Genomic DNA, 23,165 nt, shown 5'->3' with positions numbered 1-23,165 from the left:
AAACCTTTTATTACTGATAACATTTGTATCGAAAACATTAATATTGATACTAACGCAATCATGAGTCCGTCCGTTAGAATCATTTTGATTTTAATTGACAAATAATTGATAAAACACCAAACGTGAGCTCTTAAAAAGTTGTTTTAAAATCGATCGTTAAAAATAATATAATATGTACATTTTTAATTGCATATGTTTTTAGTACAGACTAATTTCATCATGTCAAAATCTCAAATGAAGTAGAGCAAACATACATTTAAATATCTATAAGGATTGATACCTACCCTCATGATAGGGTCAAACCGGACGGTTTTATTTGTGCGGTGTCGTTAGGTCGCAACACGTCAGAATCAGCCACCAAGAGGGGGTACTGTTTTAAATTTATATTTAGCAGGGCCTAAATCGTACTACTCCTTATTATGAGTATGGGAAGTATGACCTAGAGTTGTATTTTTAAGATATCAGTAGAATCGAACCTATATTTAAAGCTTAAGATAGTTATAAAGGAGTAGTGGTTACCTAATTTTGGATTTTTCTAGTTTATAAGACAGATAAAGTAAATGCAATAAAATTCGTAATTCAGATGAGGTTAAAACAAGTGCATACTATGATTTCATCAGTTATTCTGCCGGAATTATGGAATGCTGGCTCATGAATAGGTAGAGGTCTTGTATTCATTACACTGGTCCTAAATGCCCCTGTCGTAAGACATGTCACTGGGTAATGCGATAGGCTTGAAGATTCTGAATAGGCAACAACATCCCTTACCCCCGACGCCCGTGCAGTCTGACTACATGCATACACGTTCAGACGACTCATCCAATTGAGCGACTTGGTTGGGTGACGTATTAACATTCCACAAAGGTCTAAACTTTCTTAAGCATAATAGAATACGGGGTTTACCATATTCGAGAGACGTGATGTGTTTCAATGCTTTCGTTAATGATTGGTTTTAAAAGATAGTTAGGCCCTTCTAAAAAGAGTTCAACCAAAAAGAACACCATGACCAAGTCAAGCTGACTTCCATGAACACGTTCAGTTATCATAACGGTCCAATTCTTTATGTGTTTAAATAAACAGTTCCTTAATTAACCAAGAATCCCTCAAGCGGGGTGCAATGCTTGAGACCGCATTATGGTGCAGTGTATTAGTCAACACTGACCGTGTTCCATGGCCTTACTTAGCAGATGTACAGCTTACAACAACCGTTGTGCTTCAGCATGTACATATGAAGTTTATATGCTTGGTGACTACACTAGCATGGTCTGGGACCGATAATGTACTAAGGGTCTAGTCAGATGTTTCACTACGAAAGAGTCCTCAGTCGGAATCCAAAGCTTGATAGACTTACTACAACCGGTGTGCCTCAGTCGATCTTACGTTGTATCCGATACACTTCTCTTACCAAGGGGTGACACATATAATGTACTCTGAATCGGGGTTCACGACTTCCCAATAACATAGCCAATAACTACGTTCTATTAGTTGGAAAAGCGATTGAGTTTAAAGCATAATCAGAAGGCATTCGACAACATACACAAACCATAACATTATTTCGGCATTATAACTGGTTACATCATAGCATACACTAAAAGATAACTACTCGCTAATCATGGCAACAACATCACAGAACATAATGATAGAAGACATTATATAAAGATAAAGGATAGAGGTACCAGTAGATTAAACGAGCTCCGAATACAAAAGTGACAACTTCAAACTCCAGACCGCTCCTAATACAGTCTTCGGCGTTCTTCTCCGGGTACTAGATTTCCTGCACAGAGTCGAAGACCTTGAAACTATGACTAATATTGTACAAGAGAGAGAAAGAAGTGAATTGAAGTATTTGTTGGAATGAATGACAAAGACCCTTTGAATAAGCGTGAAATTTACCTGCAAACGACTGGCAGACCATTTGGCAAGCCATTTTGCAAGCCGTTTGCAGGGGCCGTTTGCCAGGCCAGCCCATTTAACGTGCCCGCTTGATCTGGGCGTATGGCAGGCTGTTTTCCATACTGGCAAGCCGTTTGGCAGGCCGTTTGGCTTGCTGATTCCCTGGATCGTAACTTGATTTCTTGTCTTTTACCGTTTTCGCTCTACAATCTTCGTTTTAGCTCCGATTTTTTGATTCTTTTTGCACCGTCTTCATAATTACTTGCTCTTCAATTCTAACCGACGAAGTGAGTATTTTGCCGATAAAGTTTGAATCTTTCTTGAAATGTCCCGTTCATATTGATTATAAACGTTCCATATTAATTGATTTCGTCGCGAGGTTTTAACCTCTATATGAGACGTTTTTCAAAGACTGCATTCATTTTTAAAATAACCATAACCTTTATTTTATCGATAAAGGCTTAAAAAGCATTACGTAGATTATCAAATAATGATAATCTAAAATATATCGTTTACACATGACCATTACATAATAGTTTACAATAAGAATATATTACATCAAAAATAAGTTTCTTGAATGCAGTTTTTACATAATATCATACAAGCATGGACTCCAAATCTTGTCCTTTTTTTAGTATGCAACAGCGAAAGCTCTTAATAATCACCTGAGAATAAACATGCTTAAAACGTCAACAAAAATGTTGGTGAGTTATAGATTTAACCTATATATTATCAAATCATAGTAATAGACCACAAAATTTCATATTTCAATATACATCCCATACATAGAGATAAAAATCATTCATATGGTGAACACCTTGTAACCGACATTAACAAGATGCATATAGAATATCTCCATCATTCTGGGACACCCATTGAACATGATAAAATCGAAGTACTAAAGCATTCCAAATTCCAGAATGGGGCTTGTTGGGCCCGATAGATCTATCTTTAGGATTCGCGTCAATTTGGGGGGTCTGTTCCCAAATTCTTAGGCTACCAAGCTAAAAAGGGGCATATTCGGCTTCGATCATTCACCCATATAATGTAGTTTCATTTACTTGTGTCTATTTCGTAAAACATTTATAAAATTGCATGTATTCTCATCCCAAAATATTAGATTTTAAAAGTGGGACTATAACTCACTTTCACAGATTTTTACTTCGTCGGGAAGTAAGACTTGGCCACTGGTCGATTCACGAACCTATAACAAATATGTACACATATATCAAAGTATGTTCAAAATATATTTACAATATTTTTAATACGTTTTAAAGTTTTAAGTTTATTAAGTCAACTGTCCTCGTTAGTAACCTACAACTAGTTGTTCATAGTTAGATTTACATAAATAAATTGATATATATTATCTTCACCCAATCCACGACCCAGTGTATACACGTCTCAGGCTAGATCACAACTCAAAGTATATATATTTTTGGAATCAACCTCAACCCTGTATAGCTAACTCCAACATTACTGCATATAGAGTGTCTATGGTTGTTCCAAATAATATATATAGATGGGTCGATATGATATGTTAAAACATTTGCATACGTGTCTATGGTATCCCAAGATTACATAATATATTAGAATACATGTATAATACAATATAAGTTAGCTAGGATATGATTAATATAGATTTGTTACAATATTTCCCGTAGCTACAATAATCAAAAAAATATCCAATCTTGTTTTACCCATAACTTCTTCGTTTTAAATCCGTTTTGAGTGAATCAAATTGCTATGGTTTCATATTGAACTCAATTTTATGAATCTAAACAGAAAAAGTATAGGTTTATAGTCAGAAATATAAGTTACAAGTCATTTTTGTAATAGGTAGTCATTTCAGTCGAAAGAACGACGTCTTCATGACTATTTTGAATAACATACTTCCACTTTGAGTTTAACCATGATTTTTGGATATAGTTTCATGTTCATAAGAAAAATCATTTTCCCAGAAGAATAAATTTTAAATCAAAGTTTATCATAGTTTTTAATTATCAAACCCAAAACAGCCCGCGGTGTTACTACGACGGCGTATATTCGGTTTTACGGTGTTTTTCGTGTTTTCCGGTTTTAAATCATTAAGTTAGCATATCATATAGATATAGAACATGTGTTTAGTTGATTTTAAAAGTCAAGTTAGAAGGATTAACTTTTGTTTGCGAACAAGTTTAGAATTAACTAAACTATGTTCTAGTGATTTCAAGTTTAAACCTTCGAATAAGGTAGTTTTATATATATGAATCGAATGATGTTATGAACATCACTACTACCTCAGGTTTTGTGAATAAACCTACTGGAAATGAAAAAAATAGATCTAGCTTCAAAGGATCCTTGGATGGCTTGAAAGTTCTTGAAGCAGAATCATGACACGAAAACAAATTCAAGTAAGATTTCCACTCGAAATAAGATTGTTATAGTTATAGAAATTGAATCAAAGTTTGAATATGAGTATTACCTTGTATTAGAAAGATATCTTACTGTAAATAAGAAAGATTTCTTGAGGTTGGATGATCACTTTACAAGATTGGAAGTAAGCTAGCAAACTTGGAAGTATTTTTGATTTTATGAAACTAGAACTTATAGAATTTATGAAGAACACTTAGAACTTGAAGATAGAACTTGAGAGAGATCAATTAGATGAATAAGATTGAAGAATGAAAGTGTTTATAGGTGTTTTGGTCGTTGGTATATGGATTAGATATAAAGGATGTGTAATTTTGTTTACTTGTAAATAAGTCATGAATGATTACTAATATTTTTGTAATTTTATGAGATATTTCATGCTAGTTGCCAAATGATGGTTCCCACATGTGTTAGGTGACTCACATGGGCTGCTAAGAGCTGATCATTGGAGTGTATATACTAATAGTACATACATCTAAAAGCTGTGTATTGTACGAGTACGAATACGGGTGTATACGAGTAGATTTGTTGATGAAACTGAACGAGGATGTAATTGTAAGCATTTTTGTTAAGTAGAATTATTTTGATAAGTGTCTTGAAGTCTTTCAAAAGTGTATGAATACATATTAAAACACTACATGTATATACATTTTAACTGAGTCGTTAAATCATCGTTAGTCGTTACATGTAAATGTTGTTTTGAAGTCTTTAGGTTATCGATCATGTTAAGTGTTATTAACCCATTGTTTTTTATATCAAATGAGATGTTAAATTATTACATTATCATGATATTATGATGTATTAATATATCTTAATATGATATATATACAATTAAATGTCGTTACAACAATAATCGTTACATATATGCCTCGTTTCAAAATCCTTAAGTTATTAGTCTTGTTTTTACATATGTAGTTCATTGTTAATATACTTAATGATATGTTTACTTATCATAATACCATGTTAACTATAAATATATATATATATATATATATATATATATATATATATATATATATATATATATATATAACATCATATAGTTTTTACAAGTTTTAACGTTCGTGAATCACCGGTAAACTTGGGTGGTCAATTGTCTATATGAAATCTATTTCACTTAATCAAGTCTTAACAAGTTTGATTGCTTAACATGTTGGAAACACTTAATCATGTAAATAACAATTTCATTTAATATATATAAACATGGAAAAATTCGGATCACTACAGTTCTTGTTTTTTGGGCCTTAATACCGGGGTGAAAACGTGACTTTTTAGCCGATATCAAGGATTATCAAATAACTATTTTAACTTCAATTAAGAAATATGATCCGGTGCGTTTATATAATATTCTACAAATATTATATTAACGTAATTTTTTAAATTTATGCGCAAAGTGTAAATTAATTTTATATTATATAAAATATCATTCATAAATAATATTATAATATTAATAAAGAATATCTATTTCATAATTTTTTTTATTTACAATAAAAGACATTGTAAATGATTTTATAACATTGTAAATATTATTAATATAATTATAACATCTATTGTTGTTAATATTAATATAATATTATATGGTAATATAATATAATTTAATATTTTAGGTAATTAAATCTGTATATTAGATTAAATTAAAAAAATCTAATAATTCAATTAATATATGGAAATAACTGAGACCATTTGTAATGGTTAGCAGTGTCACTTGTGGTGTCACTTGCCTTTTTGCACTTTTTGGACGAGTATGACGTGTTTCTCTGTTGAGTGGAGTATTTGTGGTGTTACTTTTTGGTGTTAGTTAGGAGTATTGTGATGATGTGTTAAAATATAATTGGGTTAAGTATGAAATGAGGATATGAATAATATTTTTAAATCAATAAAAAAACAAGAAACGTGTGTCACTTACCCCGTCTCTTTGTGACAAATGCCAAAGTGACACACCATTACGGGAGGAGGGTGATGTCTTTTTACACCATCACAGATGGTCTGATTGACTGACACATGACAATAATAAATGAGAAGTTGATACGTGACATGAATTAATCAGGAGTTAGAACGTAAGATTATTGTTTCACGTTTTGTATCATCTATATAGATAGATATTTATTTATTTATTTATTTATATATATACTAGTGACAAATGTAACTTATAGACATGATACTTATAATATATCTGTAAAACCTAAATGTAAAATTTCAAACTTATAGATAAAAGTAGAGTTGTTTTCGTAATAATTTTAACTTATATCAATAATTTTAATTTTAATAAAATTATAATTTATTAAAATACTACTCAACACGTGATATATTTCATATTTTTTTATCTACCGCCATCAACAAGTGTTCCGTTACATTTTTTTTTTTTACCAAACAATCCAAAAATAAAAAGGATAAACGAAGGTAGGTAAGTATACTAATCAAGTCAAAGTCTAAGAACTATAGTTGGTAAACCAAATACACCTGATCAAATTTTAACACCAACACACAACATAAATTTAATCAATATCTCCTTTATTCCAATCCAAAATGCGATTTGACCCGACCCGACCCGACCCGACCCGACCCAAAACAACCTCACCCGACCCGTTCTCTAATCTAATTTTCCCAGTAAGTAGTACTACGTACTAGTCATTCTCAAATTTTCAATTCTCCTCACCAATAATTCAACCCCCTCCCTCAATTATAACTTAATCACATAATCAAATCGGTGACTATTCAACAGTCTAGTTGATATTTCAAAATCCCCAAATTGATACTATATTAAATTCACGCGTTTAAAGCTTTGAATTGGCTTCAATTATTTGTTATAAACCAAAATCACGAATCTTTTGTTCCCAATTTGATGGATTACTCGGAGAAATCAGTTGAATTGAGAGCGTTTGATTCGTTAGGGTTAGGGTTTGATTTTGCAAGTGATTTTAGATTGAAATTTGCAAAAAGGTGTCCAGGTGGTGGGCGGTTAGTGGAGCTAAATGAATCTAGAAAAAGGGATATTAAATTACCTGGTGGAAGTGGTGTAACAATTTCTGGTGTTTCTGAAGATATTCATTGTGATAAAGGTGATCATATTAGGTTTAAATCTGATGTTTTGGAGTTTAATAAGGTAAGTTTTTTTTTTTTTTTTTTTTTTTTTTTAATATATTTATTATTGATGAAAATTTGTAAAAATTTTATGTTAATTTAAGATTTGTGCTGTGTTAAATTGTTCAGATTGAGTTGAAGTTATGGGGTAGAATTTGAGACTTTTATAATTTGAATAAAATCAGTTGAAAGCAAATAAGTAAAGCTTGAGTATATAACTATACAAGACTTGACTCGAATTCTTATTGAGTTATATTTTTGTGTTAGTATTATTAGTGGAGCTTGTTTTATTGAACATATTTAGAAATAGAGGAATTCACATTTAGTTTGATTCTTGTAACCATGTTCTAAAAATGGATAAGGTTTCCACTGTTCATGCTACTTCAGGAATGAGAGAATTTTTTACTTAGATATATACGCGGCCTAACCAAGTTATATCCCGTGACCATTTCCAACCATTTTCCCTGGCTACCTCATGATATAGGTTTGAACTTTAGGGCCATAGACCATAGTATTCTGATTCTAAATTCAAAGGTTCCACATGGCGGGTTCCAGCTTTAAAGGTACCGGTACCACTGAACTGCTGATGCATATTATTCTGATTCTGATTAACATTATTGAGGTGTTTTTCTTGTTATCAATATTAAGGTGGTATAGTTCTTTGATCGTATTAGACCTGTTATTCAAGCCAAGTTTAACCTTTCTTATTAACAAATTTTTCTTAAAAATTGAATATAAGAAACATTGATAACTTTATTAGCACATACATATTATATTACCAAATACATTTGCTACTCTGGCTCACCGTTAACTTTCTTTTTATTGAAGAGCCGTTAATGGTTTTGCTCGTTGTTGTCAAGTATAATGCGGTCATTTAACTTTTGATAATGGTTATATTGATATTTTGTTTTTCAGATGTCAGAGTTACTTAATCAAAAGGCATCGGTTCAGGGAAAAGTTCCTTCAGGGTACTTCAATGCATTATTTGATCTTACTGGTGCATGGTTAACCGATGCTGCAGATGCAAAACATCTTGCGTTCGATGCATACTTTATCTCCTTATACAATTTGCACCTTACTGCATCTCCATTAGTACTCCAAAACAGAGTAAAAAAAGACGTTCCTACTCATTGGAATCCAGCATTACTTGCCAGGTAAAAGAATATTTCGAATAAGTATATTATTACAATAATAATGATCATTTTGATTAAAGACAATTTAGGAGTCTGTATGCATTATAAATACAATTTGGGCAACTTATGATCCAGTTGACCTGTTTGGGATTAAACATAACTCAATTGATCCAATATTAGTTTATGGGCCGAAATAACCTCTGAAATACGCCATATGCCCAAATATTTGGAACCGTAGTTGGAAAAACATACGATTATTAGCTTAACTTGAACCGTGTAATTGCTCCCTATCTCGAAGAGGTGGCAATTGTAAACATTCACCATGAATGGGATGATGATTTATTAAGTTGAAAAAGCATACGATTATTGGCTTATTTTATTTCATCTTAACGTGTGAAACGAATAAAGTTAAAAAGTTTAGCTTAACGAGAAACAAATCAAATGGTTGATAGTCTACCCAAGTATAACCTTCTAAATTTTTTTATTAAAAATTCAATACTGTTAACTCATCAATCTTTTTAATGAAACTACCAACTATTGTTTCGTGTCAACAGACTGTACAAAATTACCCGTTTATATCTCAAATCAATTGGCTCCCAGTATCCATTACCCAAATTGCCTGGCCAGCCCGTTTTCCACATCGACTACCTGAATATGGGTTCCGGTGTTTAATCTCTGAGGATGTAAAGACTCTAAATCGGAGCTATTTTATTTTTGATGCTTATTTTATATGACTCTACGCATATGTATATGTGGCAGGTTTATTCAGACTTACGGGACCCACATTATAGTAGGGATGGGCGTTGGAGGTCAAGATATCATCTGTGTGAAGCAGAAACCGTCATCTACAATTCAACCTGCAGAGCTTAGAGGATATTTAGATGATCTTGGAGACATTATCTTCTCAGATGGTGCCAGTCCTTCACTACCAGAAAGGAAATCTAAAGACGGCAAACAAAAGGTAATTTTTTTTCTTTTTTCTTTTTTAATAATAATACATTTGACTTCACTTTATGTTATTCACTTCTTCAATGTAATTCTTGAATTTTGTTTAGGTTCCAGAGGTTTTCAACCGTATGTTACAGCCACACACCATGCAGTTCACCAATATCACAGAAACTTCAAGTAAAGATGTAAGTTGGAGATGGATTTTGATTTTATACACGGGTTAATTAGGTTAAATTTTAACTCTAATATGTCATATGGGTGATTAAACAATAGCTACGAAGGGTTAAAACTTAAAAGGCACCCATAGTATACTTACAATGCATCGAAACCTCTTAAATCATTAAATGAGAATTGATATTTCCACCATGATTTTTGATAGATCCACCACAACTATACTTTAATGAGTTGTAATGTACAACTCATTATAGCATAATTGTGGCGAATCTATCAAAATTAATGGTGGAAATATCACCAGCCTAATTGAATAATGAAAGGATGCAACTTTTGTAATATGTCTTATTATGTCTTATGTCTGCAAGACGCAGACATTTTTATTGCAGACAGTTTGTTTTTCTGAAGACATAAGATAAAATAATGTCTTATTATGTCTACAGACTCGCAGACTTAGATTAATTCTTTTAAGTGCTGCAGATAGAATTAAGTTATTTTGCAGACATAAAAACAAACAGTATTCACTATTCAGCATAAAGACATTTAGACCACATATTCTTTACAGACATGGTCCGCAGATTGTCAGACAAAAACATCTTAAGAAAACAAACAACGCCCAAGTGTACACATAAAAAACTTAAATTCAGGGAAAAAGTGTACTACTAGAATTATATGTTAACAACTTTAAACCGAAACAGGGACTCACAATCATCGCGTCTAAACGGGGTGGGGATGTATTTTCCGACAGTCACTCCAACTGGCTCCAGACGGTGAGTGCAAGTCCCGAAGCAATACGTATGAAATTTGTACCAATTACTTCTCTCCTTAATGGTGTTCCTGGAAGCGGATATCTTAGCCACGCAATCAACTTATATTTACGTTGTAAGTGTCTCATACTTACTGAATAATTATTATACACCGCTATTGGTCCTTGAATAGAAGTTGCAATATTTACCCATAAACGTATTGATTGGAGTAGATTTTTTTTTTTTTATCTCTAATGGGTCAAGCAACGGTTGACCCGTAGAGTGTATTTATAATGCATTGAACTTTATAGATCATTTTATTCATTATAATTGATGCTAAAATTATCTCTAAAAAAGTCAGATCACTTATTTTAACACGTTACTCGCTCGCGTCAATTTCCACCTCTGTCCTTGCTGTTTGATGTTTCTCTCTGTTTTTTATAAGTTTTTGTTAGCTAAACGTGGCGTATTGTTTGTTAAATTCAGACAAGCCTCCGTCAGAAGATTTACAATTCTTCTTGGAATTCCAAGTTCCGAGACAATGGGCCCCACAATTTTCGGAGCTACCTCTTCGCCATCAACAAAGAACGACTTCCTATCCATGGCTTCAGTCCACTTTCATGGGTTCCAAGATTTATGTCAGTACAACTCCAGTAAGTAACAATCTTTAGAAATTATGACCAGTTTTTTCAGTGTTGCAGAACTCGGAATCAGTATTGCAAAATTCGGCCAACCAGGCCGAGTTCTCGGGAGTTCTCGGTTAAGATCACAAGCCAAGTGTTCGGTCCCCAACTCGGTCAACGGCCGAGTTTCTCAGGCCAACTCGGGGAGTTCTTGGTCTAACTCGGCAACTCGGTCAAAAACTCGGCAACTTAGTCAAAATCTATTAGAATTTATATTAGAACATATATATATAATTATATTAAAGAACTAAAACGTCAACTTAACTCAACATCTGAGTTCCCTCCGAGTTTCTGAGAACTCCCCAAAAATTTCCGGCCGAGTTCTCCCCGATTCCCGATTTCTCGGAATCACTCGGTGAGTACTTGGTGGCCAAACTCGGGATATTCGGAAAATTTGCCAAAACTTGGGATTACTCGGAAAATCGGTCAAAGTCAAACTTGGTCAACATCCGAGTACTCCACGAGTTCCCGAGTACTCCCTAAAAAGTCCAGATCGAGAACTCCCCGAGTAACGATTTTTGCAATCTTGGTTTTTTTTGTTTTTATATAAAATCATCAGGTTTCAGATATATTATGTTTATATAACGACTGGTATTTTTTCAGGTTACAAGTAGCAAAAAACCTGTCATTGGTCTACGCCTGTTTTTAGAAGGAAAGAAAAGCAACAGATTAGCAGTTCACGTACAACATCTGTCGAGCCTTCCAAACACGATGACATTTGCAACTCCATCTTGTAAACCGTGTCAGTGGCGAGGCTCAGACGAATACGATTCTCGAGACCAGTTTTTAGAACCGATTAGATGGAAACGTTATTCACACGTATGTTCATCTGTTGTCAAACACGACCCAAATTGGTTAACCGGACCTAACCCTAACCCTAACCCCGGAGGAGGAGTTTTTATTGTAACTGGGGCCCAGCTCTTTACCAAAGGAAAATGGCCGAAAACCGTACTACACCTTCGGTTACTCTTCACCCACCTCCCACACTGCACCATCAGGAAAACGGAATGGGCCGGTGCACCATCGGTCGGTCGAAAGTCGAGTATCTTTACGAACTTGAGTTCGACGTTTAGTACATTCACACATAGGTCGGTTGCTGACGCTCCAAAACAGCTTCCTACGACGTTAAACTCGGGGGTGTATCCCGATGGCCCACCGGTGCCGAACCATTCGAGTAAAATGCGGAAGTTTGTAGACATTGAAGAAGTGGTTCGTGAGTCACATGATATGCCAGGTCACTGGTTGGTAACGGCGGCTAAGTTGGTGATGGACGGCGGTAAAATCGGTTTACATGTTAAGTTTGCATTATTAGATTTTCCTCAGGAAAGTAATATAATATAAAATGATTGTATTTTGTATATATAAAGTTGTGGGTGAGGAGTAAGGTTTCTATTTTGTTCATAAGGTGGTGTACATACAGATACAGAAACAAAGTAAAATTTGATATAGGAGGCTGCATTTATATTATGAGAGTTTGTTAATATGCTTGTATAGAATTGACCATCTCTTGAGACTTCACTTGATTTCGAACGTTTGAAATATATACTGTCATTTCATTTGACACGATCTAACTTGATTTCGAACGTCCAAAATATAGTCATTTCATTTGACACGATCTAGTTCAGAGCCAAATTATAGTTTTGCTCAACTTTGATCATATAAAGTAGGTTGCTCTATATTGAAAATCAGGAATGCGAAAATATAGATACAACAAGCATTAAAGTTTTAATTTTCATGAACAAATATATAAAAGCTAATGATACAAACTAATATTTGTTTTTCCCATTTGGCCCGTTAAAGATCAATCATCACCATATGTTGTTTAGAAGCATTTACCATTCATAATCCCGAAATGCATTTTTCTGATGTTACATAATCATCGTTATGAGGGTTCTGTGACGACCCGGAAATTTCCGACCAAATTTAAACTTAATCTTTATATGATTTCGACACGATAAGCAAAGTCTGTAATGAGGAGTCTCAAAAGTTTTGGAAACTATATTAATGTAATCAATAAACTTTGGCTATTCCCGACGATTCACGAACAGTTATGTAAGTAAATATGTAACTATATATATATATAGAAATATAAGTGTATATAATATATTAAATTAATAAAACATACTTTATACAATTTGAAATTTAAAATGTAATATAATAAGCAGGATAATTAAGTTATTATTGTAATTACCATTATTTATTATCATTAATATTAGTAATATTAATATTATTATCATTATTATTATTTCTATTATTAATATTATTCTGATTAGTAATATTATTATTATTTTTCTATTATTTATATTTTTTTATAAAACTAATCATATTATTATTATTAATATATTTAATATTATTTATAAATTTTTAATATTAATATTTAATAAAAATAAAAAGTACATAGGATCACTTTCTGTTTGAAGTCTCAATCGAGACTTTGTTTAATTGATTCCACAAATCCAATTCTTGTACAAACCAGGAAATCAGATATCAACATAAAACAAAATCTATTAACAATCCCTATCTCCTTTATTCGTTTCCTGCTCACAATCTGCTCACAATTTGTTTCCCTGTCGATCAATCTTAACTACAAAACAACTTCACTCGATTCTTGATGGATACATAAATTTTTTTATTGGCACATTATATGTATCTTCACTACAAAGTGAGAAATAAAACACCACCACGTATAACCACCTTGAATTCACAAACCACTATTTAATCGACACCTGATACTCGATACTAGTTGTTCCTGTTTTGATATCGAGTACTATTACATCTATTATTGTGTCATTCGTGACCACAACCCAAACTATCATCAACGATCACCACCTATCTTTCTATGTTTATACATATACATATATAATATGCAAGACACACATAACACTTAAACATACATAAGACCACTTCTGCTATATATATCGACACTGTTGCTGTATCTTCTTGACCTGTGTTTACTACAGTTGCAACTCTTCTTCTATATTTGTTCATGCGATTACTGCTACAGCTTACCGTATGCTTCTTTTCTTGTTCTTTTCTGTTCGAAAACAGACCACTGAATCCATATAAACATCGCTGCTGGATATCTTATTTTTTTTATTTGAGAAGGCTTAATATAAATAATGCTGGTGATGATGCAAGGATAATAATTAAAGAATAAAGTGGTAACAATGGTTATTAAAATGGTGAGTGCATGCTGCGTTGTTTTGCCTTCTACCGTTCGAATTCTTTATTCCAAATTTGAAACCCCACTTGATTTGTTTTATGCTTCCAAAGAATCCCTCCAGACCCACTTAAACAACTTGAAAATTTAATATTTCGTTTGTTATTATTCTTGTCTCTAGCACCAACCGAAACTTCATTGGGCCATAACCATTATATTGGCCACGTATTCCCTTTTGCTTTAGTCGAGACATTGGTGTTAATTTTAGACTACCTTTGCATTCTTGTCATACACCCACTCAGCCGAAATTTTTTCTTCTTTTTATTTTTTTTGTTCTACACGAAAAGAGGAAGATAAACAATTGTATATTAGAATACATTGTTTATACAAGTTTTGATAAAAGTGTGCAAGTGGATATTGCAGTGGCCGACCATAGAAGTTGTTTTGTGTTTGACGATGCAATATATTTTTTTTTATTATTTTTTTTTTTCTTCTTTTATGATGGTAGGGTATTTTGGAAACGAATTGTAGAGAGTAGGTAACGAGCTGGAGTTTATCTTGGACCGAAATTTTCGATTTTGATATTGGGCTTATTGGACTTATAAACCGACGTGGGCTCATGAAATGGTACCACGATGATGAATGATGGCTTATATAGGAGTGGGTTACGGAATAATTCAGAAAAATGGAATTGCTTGAATGGTTTAGGAGTGTTTGGTTTAACCGAGAGGTCGCGGGTACGAAACCGAGCAGTGACATTTCTTTTTAAATGCTTTGTTCTTCAAAGGTTGTATTCTATTACTACTATTATTATTATTATTATTATTATTATTATTATTATTATTATTATTATTATTATTATTATTATTATTATTATTATTATTATTATTATTATTATTAAAAGTATCATATTATTATTATTATTATTATTATTATTATTATTATTATTAAACATGATTTTATTATTATATTTACTATTATTATTTTATTTTTATTTTCATTATTATAAGTATCATTATTTTTAATATATTATTATTATTATTATCATTATTGTTACTACAATAAAAAGTAATCATATAAAAACATACATAATAAAACTATATTATAATTATCTATTTAAAGTATACAAAATAAATGCAGTTAATTAAGTTATTAATGAAACACATAAGTTACTAAAATACCAAGTAGATCAATATTAATATAAATTTGTTCGATTACCATTATATGTGTTAATATATATAAATGATATAGGTTCGTGAATCCGAGGTCAACCCTGCATTGTTCAGTCGTTCAATATAATCATATGTATTTTTACTACAAAATACAGTATGGTGAGTTCATTTGATTCCCTTTTACTCTTTACATTTTTGGGACTGAGAATATATGCGCTGTTTTTACAACTGCTTTATTAAATGCTTTTGAAATATATTTTGAACTGCGAATACATGAAATGCTTTTATAAATGTTTGACGAGATAGATACAAGCAAAACATTCCTCGAATGAATTACGTGGACGTGATAATTGCCACCATTGAATTATGTGGACGTAATAATTGCCACAATTGATATGAATATTTTCCCCTGATTATTATTGCTTGGTAACCTAAGAATTAGGGAACATCACTAATTTTGAGAATTAGTGCACGCCTAATTGACGCGAATCCTAAAGGTAGCTACCGGGTTTAACACCCCCACCCAGAATGTTCACTAGACGGAAGGGCTAGTGAGCGTGGTGTTTAGTACTTCGAAGTTTATATGATTATTATACAGACGAGATGTTCTGTTTTGGGGATATTATTATGCGCGTTATATGTTAAGGTCGGTTACTAAGCCATATTATGAAAGCAATGAAAAGTGAAAGTTATGAATCGAGAGAATGATTTTATACACAGGTTATGTGTATGTTATTTTTGTGCACGAGATATGTGTACGGTTACTAAGATTTATGAAAGAATGATTTCGTACACGAGAAAGGTGTACTGTATCTAAAAGATATCGCATGTACATTACAGGTGGGTATAGGATTCGGGCCCATTTGTACCATGTAGGATTTAAATCTTGTGGTCTATCAAAAAGATGAATTTTTATTGTTTTAAGATAAACCTATGAACTCACCAACCTTTTGGTTGACACTTGAAAGCATGTTTATTCTCAGGTATGAAAGAAATCTTCCGCTGTGCATTTGCTCATATTAGAGATATTACTTGGAGTCATTCATGACATATTTCAAAAGACGTTGCATTCGAGTCGTCGATTTCATCAAGATTATTATTAAGTCAATTATAGTTGGAGGTATTATGAAATAGTATGCTTGCCGTCAACTTTCGATGTAAAGAAAGTTTGTCTTTTAAAAACGAATGCAATGTTTGTAAAATGTATCATATAGAGGTCAATTACCTCGCGATGTAATCAACTATTGTGAATCGTTTATATTGTATATGAACGGGGCATTTCAGTTGGTATTAGAGCGGTGGCCTTAGCGAACCAGGTCTGCATTAGTGTGTCTAACTAATAAGTCGTTGGGATACATTAGTGAGTCTGGATTTCGACCGTGTCTGCATGTCAAAAGTTTTGCTTATCATTTCTAGTCGGAACTCATCTGCTTATCATTCTTAGTCTAGACACATCATACTGCAATGATTGCATGAATAGTGTATAGACAAAATTTATATCTTAGCGTATCTGCTAATTCATATCTTAACGTATCTGTTATTGTTACCTTTGCCTGGCAGATTCCGTAGATTCCTCCGTAACTTATGGGATTTTAGTATTATATATGCATATGTAAATTATGTATTGCAGGGTACTAATCTACATCCTATAATCTATTTCTTATCGAAAATCCTTCATCTGATCGAACGAGATGAATCCCTCAACCAGTTTAAGTCCCTCAGATTTCGATAGCTATTCTGATAGTTATTCTGACAGCTATTCCGACATAGATATTCACCTAAGCTCCGAAAGCGATGTCACCAGAATGAATCAATCAATCAGCCATCCACAATTCATCTGATGAGTTCGTAGTCGACTTAATCATTGGAGACAAGAAGAAGATGATCCATTCCATCCACCACCTTCCCCTCTTGGCGAAGAACCTGAAGCACTTACCGGTGAACCAGTCCGAAATATCATTTTCACCCTCATTTCCCGAATATCTCGCCAAGATTATATTCTATCTAAAATTCTAAACGTTATTCATTTGCTCGTTCCAACCGACAATCACCCCGGAATAATAGAAGAAGTCAACAAACTTCGCGCTCGAAAAATAAATTTGGAGAATATGGTGCAATATGTACCAGCTTCAGCAACATCACCGGCACCAACAGTACCATCAGTAACAGCACCAGTACCATCAACAATCCATGCCTCAACATCTCATTTTGTACCTCGAGTATAATCATCGTTCTACGTATCGTTCTACATCGATTATCTTCGTTCTTCATGACGATTAAGTAATCTCTAAATATTTTAGAGATTATGTATTCTAGTTCTAACGGTAAACCAAATGAGTTTAATATCATATTAACTCAATGAATCCATGATTACATCTGAAGAAAATATATATGTATATATGTTTTCATAAAGATTGTAATTAAAAATTCTTTCGTACAAAGTGTTAATGGTGAAAATATTTTAACGGGTAGGTAATACCCGAGGAATATTTATATTTCACATTAATAAGTTACAATGTACGTTCTTCGAATCTGATTCAACAGTCATTTACTATCCTATTTACAACCACCGATATACGTATCCATTCACCGCAGAATAACCATTTTTATTCAATTTCATATTTGGATTTTGACCTATCAGAATCCAACAAGTGGCGTAATGAAGAAAACATTTGACAAAATAAAATTTGTTAGAAACAGACAAATTAACTATGAGGAATTTTGTTAACAATTCACGCTAACAAAATCCTAGCTAACTGTTTCTAGCTAACCGTTAATTCCGTATTATATTTATTTATCGCAATTTATTTATCGTAATTTAATTATCGCAATTTTTCGTCATTTAATTTCTGTTATTTATTTTACGCACTTTAAATATCGGGACACGTATACAAGGTTTTGACATATCATATCGACGCATCTATATATATTATTTGGAATAACCATAGACACTCTATATGCAGTAATGCTGGAGTTAGCTATACAGGGTTGAGGTTGATTCTACAATAATATATATAGTTTGAGTTGTGACCGAGTCTGAGACGTATACGGGTCACGAATACGTATTAATTAATTCGAATATTATATATTAAGCTATATATTAATTATTGGACTGTTAACTGTGGACTATCAACTGTGGACTACCGACATTGGACAATTAAAATGAATTAAAATATTGATTATAACATATGAAACTAAACAATTCTTCAAGTTTGCCACTTGATTTCATCTTAAACCTCATTTGTATCTCGACGATTACAATCTGCGTTCAAACCTTTCATGATTCTTGGAAACACCTCAATCAGGAGGATGAACTAACCTCACTTCATCTACGAAAGAAAAGATTGATGCATATAGTCATGCACCTGAAAATACTCGAAACCTGAGTAAACGTTTAACACGTATCTGTGCTAGCTTCTTTGGCGTTATTATTACCGAAAATAACCTTGCAACTCCTGTTCGAGATAGCTAATTTTGTCACAGCTCCAGCAAATCAACTTCGACTTTTCGTTCGAAACAACCTTATTATAATCTTGATATATATGCGTGCTCTTTTGTTGTTACCGGGGAACCTTTTATATTCCACCATATTACCAACAGATGTACCAGCAACCTCGTTACTCCTTGGCTTAAATCTCTCCGACAAATCACTATATTTATCTATTGAAGTCTCATCATGTACTCATCCGCATCTTGTAACAAGAATTGCCATACCAATTACCGGGAATCAGCAAATCTGTATTGTGAGTCTCGCAACGTTTCCACATCAACAGTTATATGTATCCATATAACATTTATCTCTTAGAACTATGATCTTTCATTCTGAAATTCTGAAAAGCACCCAGTCTGCGAATTAATACTCTGAATATTGAAAAAGCCGAATGAAGCAACAAAAACTATAGATGACTTTAACAGTCAAAAGTTTGATAAAAAAAGAAAGATACGTTGGAAAAGCTCAAAAGGAAATTTGATACTGAAAAACGGATTGAGCAAACCATGAAGGAGACTCTGAGCAAATCACAAGGACTAAACTTGTACATAAAGAATCCTGATGATTCTGTTTCTGATGAAATCTTTAGCGAATATCTTACTCCTTATTTATTCTAAATCCTTGCGAAAGGATTTTCTTCATCAACCTTCGATCTTAGAAATTCTGGAAATATCATCATAAATATTTTCGATATTTCTGAGGATATTTTCATAACTATTATTATCTGAAATCATTAATCTATTCGTGCTATCAGTGTTACATCATATAGAAACTGTTAGTTTCTATATTCTGTAAACTTTCGAGCTTAAAATATGAATGTTATTGAAGTAATGTTGGGAACTGATGCATAAGTTAGTATAATATAATGACACTTGATCAACGTGATTATATTACAGTAGGTCATGCTGAGTTTCTAACGAAACGTGATGATGGTTCACAGTAGATCATACCATTATCATGTGTCATGTTACATAACTCTTTCATTATGCTTAACTTATAAACACCTCAAGAAAATATATTCTTGATAGTTCTATTCTTAGTGATTCTAGTAATTTGACAAATCAAATCGTGCTATTATGTTCTTTCTTATTTAGAACGTTAAGTTCATTCTAAACTTCATACCTACGAATTCTAGATCAATATTCGCTTGATTTAAAATCGGGAAGAGAAAACAAGAGCATGGAGCTCCGAAATATAAAGGAAAATATAAAGCCGATCACAAAAACAGAAATTACAAACCGTGTATATCAATGTGTATAGCAACATAAAGACACGGGAGAATTAAAAACACTATAACCCCAAGGTAATAGTGGAAGTGAATAGATTCCTTTGGTGGTAAATGGAAAAGAAGAATGACAGATACGATAGTCAAGATAAGTACAAGGATCGGAACTGGATTAAGTATTTTCAAACTCTTTGGAAATGTGAATTAAGAAAGAAATTATTGAAGTGGTGAAAGTTAATGGAATGGAAAAGGTAAATTTATAGTGATAATATAATATGCAAGACACACATAACACTTACACATACATAAGACCACTTCTGCTATATATATCGACACTGTTGCTGTATCTTCTTGTTATAACAATACTCGAAACCTGTGTTTACTACAGTTGCAACTCTTCTTCTATATTATGTTCATGCGATTACTGCTACAGCTTACCATATGCTTCTTTTCTTCTTCTTTTCTGTTCGAAAACAGACCACTGAATCCATATAAACATCGTTGCTGGATATCTTATTTTTTTTATTTGAGAAGGCTTAATATAAATAATGCTGGTGATGATGCAAGGATAATAATTAAAGAATAAAGTGGTAACAATGGTTATTATAATGGTGAGTGCATGATGCGTTGTTTTGCCTTCTACCGTTCGAATTCTTTATTCCAAATTCGAAACCCCACTTGATTTGTTTTATGCTTCCAAAGAATCCCTCCAAACCCACTTAAACAACTTGAAAATTTAATATTTCGTTTGTTATTATTCTTGTCTCTAGCACCAACCGAAACTTCATTGGGCCATAACCATTATATTGGCCACGTATTCCCTTTTGCTTTAGTCGAGACATTGGTGTTAATTTTAGACTACCTTTGCATTCTTGTCATACACCCACTCAGCCGAAATTTTTTCTTCTTTTTATTTTTTTTGTTCTACACGAAAAGAGGAAGATAAACAATTGTATATTAGAATACATTGTTTATACAATTTTTGATAAAAGTGTGCAAGTGGATATTGCAGTGGCCGACCATAGAAGTTGTTTTGTGTTTGACGATGCAATATATATTTTTTTTTATTTTTTTTTATTTTTTTTTTCTTCTTTTATGGTGGTAGGGTATTTTGGAAACGAATTGTAGAGAGTAGGTAACGAGCTGGAGTTTATCTTGGACCAAAATTTTCGATTTTGATATTGGGCTTATTGGACTTATAAACCGACGTGGGCTCATGAAATGGTACCACGATGATGAATGATGGCTTATATAGGAGTGGGTTACGGAATAATTCAGAAAAATGGAATTGCTTGAATGGTTTAGGAGTGTTTGGTTTAACCGAGAGGTTGCGGGTTCGAAACCGAGCAGTGACATTTCTTTTTAAATGCTTTGTTCTTCAAAGGTTGTATTCTATTACTATTACTACTATTATTATTATTATTATTATTATTATTATTATTATTATTATTATTATTATTATTATTATTATTATTATTATTATTAATATTATTATTATTATTTTTATCATTATTATTATTATTATTAAAAGTATCATTATTATTATTATCATTATTATTATTATTATTATTAAACATGATTTTATTATTTTATTTACTGTTATTATTTTATTTTTATTTTCATTATTATAAGTATCATTATTTTTAATATATTATTATTATTATCATTATTGTTACTACAATAAAAAGTATTCATATAAAAACATACATAATAAAACTATATTATAATTATCTATTTAAAGTATACAAAATAAATGCAGTTAATTAAGTTATTAATGAAACACATAAGTTACTAAAATACCAAGTAGATCAATATTAATATAAATTTGTTCGATTACCATTATATGTGTTAATATATATAAATGATATAGGTTCGTGAATTCGAGGTCAACCCTGCATTGTTCAGTCGTTCAATATAATCATATGTATTTTTACTACAAAATACAGTATTGATGTTAAAGCTAAGGGGTATAAAATATTATTAAATTTTACAACGAAATACTATTAAATACGATACAATTTTACACAAGATATTTATTTATTTATAGAATGGATATACCTAAACCTTGCTACAACACTTATAGGCAGTGTACCTAATCGTACAGTAGTGTAATTTTTAGTAAGTCCGGTTCGTTCCACAGGGAAATCTTTTAAACAAAGCTAAACGCTATATTAGTTTTAATTTATAAAAAATACAAATATATATAAGTAATATTATTATTAAAAAGGGGTTTTTTTTTACCATTTTATGACCGGTTTGTCGATTTTAAAACTTTAGTCGCAGTTAAAACCTAATGTAAAATATTAAATAAATAAAAGACTTAATTTAAAGCGTAAAGTAAATAACGATAATGAAATTGCGATAAATAAAAGTGCGATAAAATAAACTTGCGATAATTAAAGAGTGCGATAATTAAAAGTGCAATTAAATACAATGACAATAAATAAAAGTGCGAAAAATAAATGACAATAAATAAATGACGTTAAATAAAATAGCGAGTAAATAAAAGTACGATGAAAAATACAATAAAACAATTATGCTTATTTAAACTTCCGTAATCATGATGTTTGACGTGATGATTTTAGTTTATTACCATGGGTTAATTGTCCTTTGTCCTGGATTATTCAATATGTCCGTCTGGTTTTTGTCCATAACAGCCCATCAGTCATAAATATAAAGTGCGAGTGTCCTCGTCAAATTATCCTTATACCCGAAGTCAAATATTCCAACTAATTGGGGACTTAAACTGTAACAAGATTTTAATACTTTGTTTAATAATTACACCATGTTATCGACTGCGTGTAACCCAAGGTTTTAATACTTTGTTATCAATTATGCCAAGTGTCCTTGTACATAATTTCACCCCTATTTTAATAATTCCATAGACTATTAATCCATTCATGTGTCCGGTTAAATGAACGATTATTCGTACATATAAATATCCCGCCCATCTTGTCCGATCGAGTGTATATGGTTATTTATGGGTACGTTCAATTGTAAATCTTTATATTAAAATTAACAAACTATCATTTAGTTAAACAAATATAAAGCCCA

General features: G+C 32.0%; 1 protein-coding gene across 1 annotated transcript; it reads left to right on the top strand.

Annotated features, from left to right (window-relative positions):
* The first annotated feature begins 6,969 nt into the window (after positions 1-6,969).
* LOC139876726 (MACPF domain-containing protein At1g14780-like) lies at positions 6,970-12,545 on the top strand. Its single transcript, XM_071864100.1, has 7 exons — positions 6,970-7,405; positions 8,299-8,537; positions 9,276-9,477; positions 9,572-9,649; positions 10,334-10,517; positions 10,868-11,034; positions 11,668-12,545. Exons 1-7 carry the CDS (start codon positions 7,145-7,147, stop codon positions 12,403-12,405), a joined length of 1,869 nt encoding a protein of 622 aa, XP_071720201.1. The 5' UTR covers positions 6,970-7,144; the 3' UTR covers positions 12,406-12,545.
* The last annotated feature ends 10,620 nt before the right edge of the window (positions 12,546-23,165 follow it).

Source organism: Rutidosis leptorrhynchoides, chromosome 11 (assembly GCF_046630445.1).
Source record: "Rutidosis leptorrhynchoides isolate AG116_Rl617_1_P2 chromosome 11, CSIRO_AGI_Rlap_v1, whole genome shotgun sequence".
Lineage (NCBI taxonomy): Eukaryota > Viridiplantae > Streptophyta > Magnoliopsida > Asterales > Asteraceae > Rutidosis > Rutidosis leptorrhynchoides.
This window is presented reverse-complemented; position numbering and strand designations above follow the sequence as displayed.